Source organism: Castanea sativa, chromosome 11, assembly GCF_040712315.1.
Source record: "Castanea sativa cultivar Marrone di Chiusa Pesio chromosome 11, ASM4071231v1".
Lineage (NCBI taxonomy): Eukaryota > Viridiplantae > Streptophyta > Magnoliopsida > Fagales > Fagaceae > Castanea > Castanea sativa.
The window spans coordinates 27,397,904-27,408,581 of NC_134023.1; the positions used below are offsets into that span (position 1 = coordinate 27,397,904).

At 35.0% G+C, this 10,678-nt stretch overlaps 1 protein-coding gene across 1 annotated transcript; it reads left to right on the forward strand.

Moving 5' to 3' along the window:
• Nucleotides 1-206: 206 nt before the first annotated feature.
• LOC142614930 (putative oxidoreductase At1g06690, chloroplastic) lies at nt 207-8,557 on the forward strand. Its single transcript, XM_075787576.1, has 10 exons — nt 207-596; nt 5,409-5,500; nt 5,597-5,637; nt 5,731-5,895; nt 6,010-6,032; nt 6,157-6,228; nt 6,365-6,532; nt 7,456-7,538; nt 7,618-7,680; nt 8,210-8,557. Exons 1-10 carry the CDS (start codon nt 362-364, stop codon nt 8,393-8,395), a joined length of 1,128 nt encoding a protein of 375 aa, XP_075643691.1. The 5' UTR covers nt 207-361; the 3' UTR covers nt 8,396-8,557.
• The last annotated feature ends 2,121 nt before the right edge of the window (nt 8,558-10,678 follow it).

A 10,678-nucleotide genomic window follows, 5' to 3' on the forward strand; every position in this document is an offset into this window, starting at 1 on the left:
CTATTACTTTTGTTACAACTTGGCTATGTGAGGAGTTATAAGCAGTTGAAATAAAATGATAGATTATGCGGATCCATAATTCAACCGCTCACTAATTTACATGCGGCAAAATTATGACAAAGTTATGGAATTAATGGCAGTTCCTCTTGTAAAAATATCGTGTCGAGGAGTCTGGCTAAATAAAAGTACCTTCTGACGTGTACCCAACTTTTGACAACCATTTCTGTTTCTCTGGATTTCAAAAATTTGTGTCTTCGTCTACAAGCTCACACGCCAACCATCCATTCGATTTCTTTCTCCAATTGTTCAGGAATCAAACCCGTGTTCTGTTTTGAAAAGATTTTCGTATTTAAGAAACGAAATGGCATTGCATGTTAGCAGTGCTGCATGCTTTTTTCGTGATTTCAGTCATAGGAATAGGAGAGTTCACACAACAACAGTAAGAAGAGGCGTTGCTTCTGAGGACCTCGCTGCTTTGAAATCGTCAGAGGAAGAGAAGCTGAAGTTGGGGGCCTCTGAATTGAAGGTCACAAGGCTTGGGATTGGAGCTTGGTCTTGGGGTGACACCAGCTATTGGAACAACTTTGAATGGGATGGTAAGTCCCTTTAAAATTCACTCAGAAAATCTTTGATTTTTGTAATTGGTTTCTTAATCTTTCATTTAAGAAATTATTATGTCATTTTAGATTCATTCCATAAATTTCCTAGCAACTGTCATTAGATGTTGTTGATATATAAAATTGGAACGAAACTAGATTCAAGTCATTGGACTAAGCCGTAAAAATCCCAATGACTTTGATACCGTGTTAGAAAAGAAAAGATGAGACATAGCTGTGATACCAGTGTAAAGTGTTTGAGAAAATATGAAAGAAGAAAATAAAGAAGACAGAGACAACGCACAAAAACCAGAATTAATGTGGTTTGACCTTGGAGACTTAAAATTAACAAACGACAATGTTTGAACTACAAGTAGAGGATTATGATTACTTTGTTTGCATTCCAAGTCGGATTAGATATAATGAACATAAATTCAGGTTATTTAACATACTTGTGCCTTGACTAGGATTGCCCCATGATATCTTTAACAAGAAACTTTACGTTTTAGAGTTCCCAGGTCGCCACATTTATCCTTTTTTCTGCTTATCCTAGGTGACCTTTGATGTAGTTGTTTGATGCAATGTATGCTTTTGCAATGAAAATGAATGATTAAAAAGTGTTTTTTTCAATAACTTTAATTTAAATGAAAAGATTAGCTCAAAAGTTTAGATTATTCAAAATTTGCAGGAGTGACCAAGAGGTCTTTGTCTATTCCAAAACTGTCCAGGCTCGTAACATTAGATGTCTTTGCCAGTTAGCTTCATAGGAAGTTTGTACAGACTTCTGGCTAAGGTATTGGATAACTGACTCAATAGGATTTTGGGAAAGATTATTTTGGAATTGCTGCACGCTTTCGTTTATGGAAGAAAGATTTTGGATTCCATCCTTTCAGTTGTTGCAGAATCATGAGTCATACCCCTAGAGTTACTTTTAATTTGGATATTGAGAAGGCCTATGATCGCATAAATTAAGGTTGCTCAATTTCCTTGCTTAGGAAATCTGTTTTTTTTTTTTAATATATTTTTTTTGGGAGAGAATGGAAGAAACGGATTTTCTCTTGCATATAACTGCTATATTTCAGTGTTGGTTAATGGCTGCCTATATGATTTTGTTCAATAGCTCAAGAGGATTTAGGCAACTTGATCCACTATCACCTTAATTATTCGTTATAACCATGGAAATTCTTGACAATATACTTATAATGGGGGCTGTTTCTGGGTTTCAGGTTGTGAGGGTTCTAGAGGAGATTCAAATCTATTACATTTGCCTCTAGCAGATTACAGTATTCTTCTTAGTGACATTGATTTTGACTGTTGTAAATATGGGTTAGTTCTTTTATGCTTTGAAGCAGTATCAAGTTTGAGGGTTAACTAGGTAAAAAGTTAATTGGTCCAAGTAGGGAATGTTGATGGAGTTGGCTGCAATTTTGTGCTTTTAGGGTTGTTCCACACCTTAAATTATTTCCGAATGGAAATTATTTTTATCAAGAGATTTTTTTATTTTATTTTATTTTTGCTTACCCACATATTTGTTTCTTTCAATTTTCACTAAACTTTTGTCACATGGCTAACAGTTTGGTAAATTGAAGCAAAAAATTATACTGGGAGGATTGGTGAGAGAGTTTAAATTTCACTTGGTGGATTGGAATGTGTTTGTTCCACTCTCAGATATGGATGAATTACAGTAGGCAAATTAAGCACTTCAACTAAGCTTTGTTGCATAAATGGTTGGGGCATTTTGTTAAAGAAAGATATCATTTTTTGAAGCACTTAATTATGGTTGCCAAGAGCATTGTAGCTCAAATGGTTGGCATCTCCTGGTGTTTCCAATAGAGACATCTAGGGTTCAAATCTCCTCTCCCCCATTGTATCTATCAAATTATCAAAAAATTACTGTAATACAGGGAGTCCAAGGGATAGAGTAGACTGACAGATTACATCAGAATACCTTATAGGTGTAGCCTTTGGATAAGTATAAGGGAGGCTGGAATTGGTTTTCTGGATTGCAAATTTCAGGTGGGGATGGTATGGAAATTTGCTTTTGGAAATATTTGTGGTGCAGGATGTTGCTTTAAAAGACTATTATCCTGATATATTTTTAATTGTTTAAGATAAGTGATGCTTCTGTTTATTCTTATTTAGACTTATCTGAAGATGGTTCATTTAAGGGTTCTTAAGTTTATTTGTGTTGTGCTTTTAAGGATTGAAAATTAGAACCAGTAGTCTCTCTTTTGGAAGCTCAAGCATATTTGTAAATTTGATCTTGATTTTTTATCATGTTCTGTGAGGATCTAAGGAGGTGGTGTTTCATTATGGGAAGTACATGAAAAAGTTTCAAGAAAAGAGAGAAAAGAAAGCAAGAGAAAAGCTGAACTGAGTAATCTGCATATTAACTGAGGCCAATGAGCCAATTTATACAAGAGTTCAATGTACTCGGTTAAGCTAACAAACTGTTCTAACAGCCTAACAACCATTTAAAAACTAACTAATCTTCTAACTAAATCTGTCAAGCCTAATAAACAAATGTGAATAATTCAATTAACTCGTGATGGAATACAACAGAGTACACCTCAGCCTGTGATCACTGTTGAAGCAATGCACAGTCAATGCAACAGCAACACTTGACTAGTGCATCTTGACAGATATTCTTAACATGTATGGCATAACAAAGTTCCTATGTATGAAACTTTTTTTTGGATTCCATAGTTCCTTGGGTAGGATTTTAGCTTTGGATAATCTCATTAAAAGGTTTATGATCATTGTAATTTGGGGTTGTAAGAGTAAGCCTAGTGGCAACTATGTTGAGCACGTATTGCTCCATTATTTGGTTGCTAGAGAGTTATGTTATATTGTCTTCTGTTTATTTGGGGTTAATCATTTGATATTTATGCAGACAATTGATGTATAGTTTTGTTGCAAGGTTTTGTTTTGACAAAAAGGTAATGGACATGTATGGATTACTACTGCTCTATAGGTAATATTCACTATTTGGAAAGAGAGGAACAATAGGACCTTTAAATTAGTTGAACTTTCCACGTGTTAGCCTAAATATGTATGTTTGAGATTATAGTATGATTGGATGTTTGCTTTTGTCTGGATCCAGGTTTTTTTTATTTAAATTTTATAGACCAAAAGAATTGGACAAAGTTTAGCTACAAAATTAGTTGTAGCTTTAAGCTACAAACAAACTTAATATCTTTTTATTGGAGGTGAATTTTAACAAATCCATCATTGGATTACATCTTCTTCTTGTATCTTTCATGCTTGCAAAATTCAAGAAAATTAAAGATCAATAGCTATGTTATCAATAAATTTTTAAAACTAGAAGTTTTTGTAATTTAAAATTATGCACAAAATATAAGCATATAGATCATATAGTAAATAATATATGATTGACACAAAATTTAACATATGTATTAAGAGCGTAACGAATATATAATTCAACGGTTAGATTTTCAAAATATGTTGTAATATTTATTTTATTGAGTGAGTTTGTAGCCTTAAGCTACAATCAATTTTGTAGCTAAATTTTGTCTAGAAGAATTTAGCTTGTGATTTTTAGAGCCTTTTTTATATATTCCTTAATATTTAAGTTGTCTCCTTCCTCTAATAAATTTCATTATTGCTTAATAAATAAATAAAATCTCTGGCAACTGAAAAATGAGGTAGAAAATGATCCATTGTTCCCCATTGCTCCTGCAGATGCATAACCAATTCATAATAATCTTCTAATGCTTAATGAGGTTCTACACACTGAGATTGTTGCCCAAGGAAACTGTCAAACCAATAAAGTACTTTAGAAGTTGCAAGAATGCAACAGATACTCTTCCAATTGAGCGTAGCTCTTTTTTTTCTGCTCAACTTGTGATAAAGGGATTTAGCCTTGAATGGTTAACCTGTTATTTCCAAACCAATTCATTCTCATGGATGCCTAAAATTTTAATCTAATACAAAGTGTATTAAGAAATCACCCAGCCTTTTTTAACACAATTTTTTCTTGGGACAAAAAATTATTGCCATTAATTTCCAGTATTTATTCAGAGAGAGTAGCCACAAAAGAAATAACCTCCTACACCAGCCTAAGTGATTAGCCACAAGACCTCCTAATTATTGCCTATAGAGAACAATTTGGGAAAAATCATCTTAGACCTACAACAGCTTGCATCCTGGAATTCATACCTTAAGCTTCTATCCAAATAATCATGAGTAATTAAAACTGAATCCACAATCTCCCCCTTAAATAAGACCAATTGAGTCTCTACAAATTGTTTCTCATGCTTTTTTTTTCAACTAAGTTTTAAATTAGGTTTTCCTGATAATATTTATCTTTTTATACATGTACTCTTCTTCTTCTTCCCTTTATTTCTTTTTGAATGGGTTTTGAACCCATGACCTCACCCTCCACCCATTCTTGTGAGAGGAGAAAGTGTAATTTGAGCTAGAGCTCATGTCTTTCTCATACAGGTTATATCCTTCTGGTTTGTGTTCCTACATAGAATATCATATATTTAATAAAATAGTTTCCAGAATCTTGAATTTGGGCAATTAGTAAAACTGTTGCAGGTGTTTCTCTATGAGGTTATTTTTCACATAAAGAATTCTCATTTTTCTTATATTAATGAATTCACCAGAATTCAAGATTATTCTTTGTTATTCTTCGTGAGTGGAGCAAAAGTTATATTTCCTTAGTTTGGATTTGATTTTCCATCTGTAGTTGATTTGATGATCTGCTATTCTTTGTTATTTAGTTGGACGAAGATGTTAGATTTCTAGTCTGAAGAAATCTTTCCTTTTTCCTTGTGATGACTGCAGATAGAAAATTGAAGGCTGCTAAGGCTGCATTTGATGCAAGTGTTGACTGTGATATAACCTTCTTTGATACTGCTGAAGTTTATGGCTCTCGTGTGAGAAAGGGTTCCTATTATCCTTCCATTTTTTTCCATGAAATGCAGTGAAATTGTTAGCTTTCTGAACAGCATTATCATTTTGTGTTCTTGTAGCTCTCATTGGGTGCCATAAATTCAGAAACACTATTAGGAAGGTATGTTCTGACTATGATTCTGCTTTAGATTTTTACATTCAGATCAAGTACTTATATAAATTAACCTGCTAAGGTTTTTACACTATGTTACAGATTTATTAAGGAAAGGAAAGAAAAGGATCCAAAAGTGGAGGTTGCTGTTGCAACCAAGTTTGCAGCTTTGCCATGGAGACTGGGCCGTCAAAGTGTCCTCAATGCCCTTAAGGATTCCCTCTGTCGTCTTGGAGTTTCTTCAGTGGAACTTTATCAACTCCATTGGTCTGTGTTTCATGAGCCCTTTTTGTGATTTTGCTTCACGTCTTCTTTAGAAATATTCGTTTATTGTCAGCTTAAGACAACATTAGCTAACCAAGTGTTCCTTGATAATTTCAGGCCTGGAGTATGGGGGAACGAAGGTAGTTTATGACTTCATGTGTACACCATCTAATTGAACAATTGACTTCTTGTAGCTGATAGAATCAGATGTTTATAAAAACCCTAATTCTGAAGAGGCTTGGGTCATCGAAAATATATTTTCAGGGTATATTGATGGTCTTGGAGATGCTGTTGAGCAGGGCCTAGTGAAGGCTGTTGGTGTTTCAAATTACAATGGTATACTTCTACCATTCACAGTTATGAAGATTAATCCATGCATAAATTAACTTCCACTGAACCATCATCTTAATTCCTTTTATTTTATTTTCCAGTTTTCTGAAAGAATGATGACAAATATTGTTCCTTATTTCAGAGAGGCGACTTCGTGATGCATATGAAAAGCTTAAAAAAAGAGGAATCCCACTGGCTTCAAACCAAGTCAATTACAGCCTTATATACAGGGCACCGGAGGAGAATGGTGTAAAGGCTGCCTGTGATGAACTTGGGATCTCTTTGATTGCATATTCACCAATAGCTCAAGGTGAAGAACCTACACTTTTATGGTATTGCTCCATTATGTTTATTTATGTGCTAGTTATAGTTCCTAGCCACTGAAATCATCTGTTATGAGCTCCAATTAGCAGTAAGATGTGCCAGAAGGTATTCAAATAGTGCCGATCAATGATATAAACACGTGAGCATTTCAATTGGAAATTTAAAAAGCAAAAGTTTTATCTGAGGTTGAAATGGCTTTCCCTAGAGTTCAACATCAGCATTTCTTTTCTTCAACATTTTGATTTTCTTATCTCTGTGTTTTCTATTGTTGCCGTTCTTTTAAAGTACATTTGTGGATCTATTACTTTTCCTCTATATATGTGAGTGCATGCTTGCACATGCCCCTGCATATGTATCTTCTGATAACTTATTCAGTTTTGCATTTGTTACAGTTGAGTATAGTTGCTTTTAACTGTTGATAAAATAGGTATATTTACCTTGCCAAGCAAATGTTGATACATAAGTCAGTGGGACAATATGTGATGGTTGTTGTTCTTTTTTTTTTCGCATACAGCTTGCTTTCTAAAGTCAAACCCTTATTGTGCCATTATAATCCAATTCACAAGTTATACATCTTTTAAACACCCATCCAAATTTACGGTCTCTGATAAATTTGTTTGAAAAAGAAAAAAAGGACGATAGATGCTAACATGTTGAAAGCAGAACAGGGAAAACAATATGGTTATCTTATCAAGAAGTCTACAATGATACATTATACTTCTAATCTTATAAGCACTTCAGTTTATTTGCACACACCTTGTTACTTTAAGTTGGGTGCTCCTAGACTACTTGATGAAGTTTGATTGTTTAGCCTGATCCAGGTTTGATATAGTGTAGGCTGAATGTGGTATATAATTAGACTATATAATGTTAGAAGTGCAATGATATATAATCTTTTAACATTTGCAGGTGTTCTTACGGGAAAGTATTTGCCAGAAAATCCACCAACCGGTCCTAGAAGCCGGATTTACACTCCTGAGTTTCTAACAAGGGTAAGACTAGTGAAACGTTATGAAAACCCATTACCTTTAAGTTCCAAATGCGTTGTTGATATACTTTTGTGCTGTGCAGCTCCAACCTCTGCTGAACAGAATCAGAGAAATAGGAGAGGGCTACAGTAAAACTCCCACACAGGTTTGTTTCTGTTCTTTAAATAGCACATATCTTACAATCATGAGTCATCACCATAGAAGGTCTTAAGTTTTGTTGTTTCAAGCCTGTTGAAGAATAAGCAACAGCAATTTAGCCAAGAAACTAGTGCATCAGTCATCACCATAGAAGCTTGTTGTCTCAAGCCTGTTGTGGAATTAGCAAGACCAATTTAGCCAACAAATCTTTATTTTAGCAACTTAAGCTGTGCTAGGGTACATACACAAGTATCAGACACAGATAATGAGTTCTGTTTTCCCATTCATTTCATTTACGTATGTACATCTCATATCTCAAACAACTTTAGTCTGGTTTCCCTTTATCTAGTCCATCTTCGGTGGCTTGAGTCAAGCAGATTATTACTGTAGACTCTCATCAAACAGTAAAACTACATAACAATAGTTTTATCATTGACAAAATTCCTGAAAATACTACGAGGCTTCTTGGGTTTCCAAATGATGTACATGACTGATTTGTGGTGCTGAGGTTTACTAAGAATAGGGTCTCTCTATAGGTAGCCCTCAACTGGCTTATAGCCCAGGAGAATGTTGTGCCAATACCTGGAGCCAAAACAGCAGAGCAAGCTGAGGAATTTGCGGGTGCACTAGGCTGGAGGCTTGCTGATGAAGAAATATATGAGCTGCGCTCTCTGGCCTCAGAGATTAGACCTGTAACTGGTTTCCCTGTTGAGAACTTGTAATTTTTATACGAGCATGCAATTAAACTTACTGAAATTAGTTAGAAATGTATAATGGACTACACTTTTGTATATGAACGATCACCAAGCAAACACTTGTTGTAATGTGTTTAGGCTTATTAAATAATGTTACAGTCACAATCTATTTTATAACATTTTTATAAACTGTTAATGTGTCCAACTTTTTATTAGTTTTCATCTAGACCCACTATTAATATCACTTTTTTATTTATTAATGACCACTCACCACATCAACAATTTGTAAAAAAGTTTGAATCTCCAGCATTACTCTATAAAATATTATACAGCCTTTTAGGATTAGGGAGAACTAGATTTAGACTGAAATTCTGTTTAAAGCATAAGCTGGTGTTTTTGATAAAATTTCAGCGGCTATTTTTTTGTTATTGAAGGAAGTGATGGTGCTAAGAGATTTCCGAACATTCCCTCAACTGTTTGAATGAGTTGCTTGCATGCAAAGGAGTATAAAAGGCAGGTCTATCACTTTCCTCAGGAACTGTTCTAATGGGGGAGAGGGCAAGTCGAAGAATACCCTAAGAACCTAGTAGCCTGCTCAAGAGGTTATTATCACTCTGGATCAAGTTAATGGGGAACAGCAGGATGCATAGAGACAACAAAGCACTCGGAATTAGCAAGCCATCTAGGGGGCCGAGGCCGTCCCCCAACCCACTCAAAAACCTCCTACCCAATCTTAACCGCAAAACCCAGCGCAAACCCCGCCCAGACTCACTTATAACACGCTGCACCTCCGGCCAATTATGATCCTCAATAGCAACAAGGTGCTCCCAAGCGACCCTAGGGAGTAGGGACCCAATATAGTTCACTACCCGCCATTACCCGTATCCATTCCTACCCTATTCTCCATCCTTCTGGCCTCGGAAAGACCTAAGCCTTCCGGTTTTTTGCTATATAAAAGCTTTCCAACCAAGCCAAGATGTTTGCCTCGATGCGGTAGATAACTGGGTAGGTTCGCGATAGGAGGACTGGCCCTTTACTTGCATGGGATAGCGAAGCCGCTTATCATGTGGTGCCACTAGAATCATAAGTACTCGAAGTAAGCTCACGGCTCGCCCCAATCTCTAAAAGGGCTTATACAAGTGGTGTGCTTAAGCCCCTTTAGAGATTGGGGCGAGGGCGGCTTTGATGAGAGCTTAGGGTTGAAGGCTGCTTTGCTTAGTACATAAGCTGATAAGCCCTGTGGCAGATACAGTAGAGCTCATGCAAAAAGGAGCTTAGAGCATCCACAGCAGTGGAGCTAAAAATTTAGCAATTTAGCTCCACCAAAAATTACTTTATCTATTTTACCTACACACATGCTGCAGCAGTAGATCTATTTTACGTTTCAACACAATAAAATAATATAAACATCACAATAAAATAATATATCTACCACAATAAAATAATACATCTCATTACAATAAAAACACCACAATAAAAAAGTAATGTGAACGCAAAATAAAAAATTAATTTTTTTTAGCTCTCATGAACAGTGCACATCTATCTATAGATGTGCACTGTAGCAATGAGCTAAAAAAAATAGATTTAGCTCTACTGCTGCATGTTATTTTTTGGTGTTTTGGTGGAGCTAAAATAGCTATATAGCTATTTAGCTTTACTGCTGCAAGTGCTCTTATAAAGTAGACAGTAAAAAGTGAATTGCCTGCATATGAGACAGACAAGCCGCTCCTTCACTATTGCAGTGCGGCTTAGCTCAATCAACGCTACAACATTTTAGTTGAGTCTAAGAATTATTTTTTTACTCTAATCTAATGTACTTATTAAGGAAAGACAAGCCTCATATTATACAAACACTCGGTAATTAATGCAACTAGCCTTTAATCCTGTGCAATGCACGGGAATTTTTCTATTTTGTTATTTTTTATCTTTAAATGTATTCCTGACAAAGCAAGTTATATTGCATAGCCTTTTTTTTATTTTTTGGTTACTTTTCATCTTTGAGTGTTTTCCTTGCAGAGAAACTTAACTAGAAAGAAGGAAGAGATAGTAATAATGAAATAAATAAAAAGAAACAAAATTGCACAGTTAAAAATGTGAATAATGTTTACCTTTGACCTTACAAATAATAATAAATTTGATTAATCAAATGTATTATTCAATGTCTACAAAGGAAAAGAGAAAAAAGAGGATTCATTTCACTTCTTTTTTAAATTCCAAATACTTATTAAACTTGCATGGTTTCGGTATAGAAATCCAATTGTTAAAAGGTTTGGCACATTTATTTAATCAAATTTTAACCAGTAATAGATG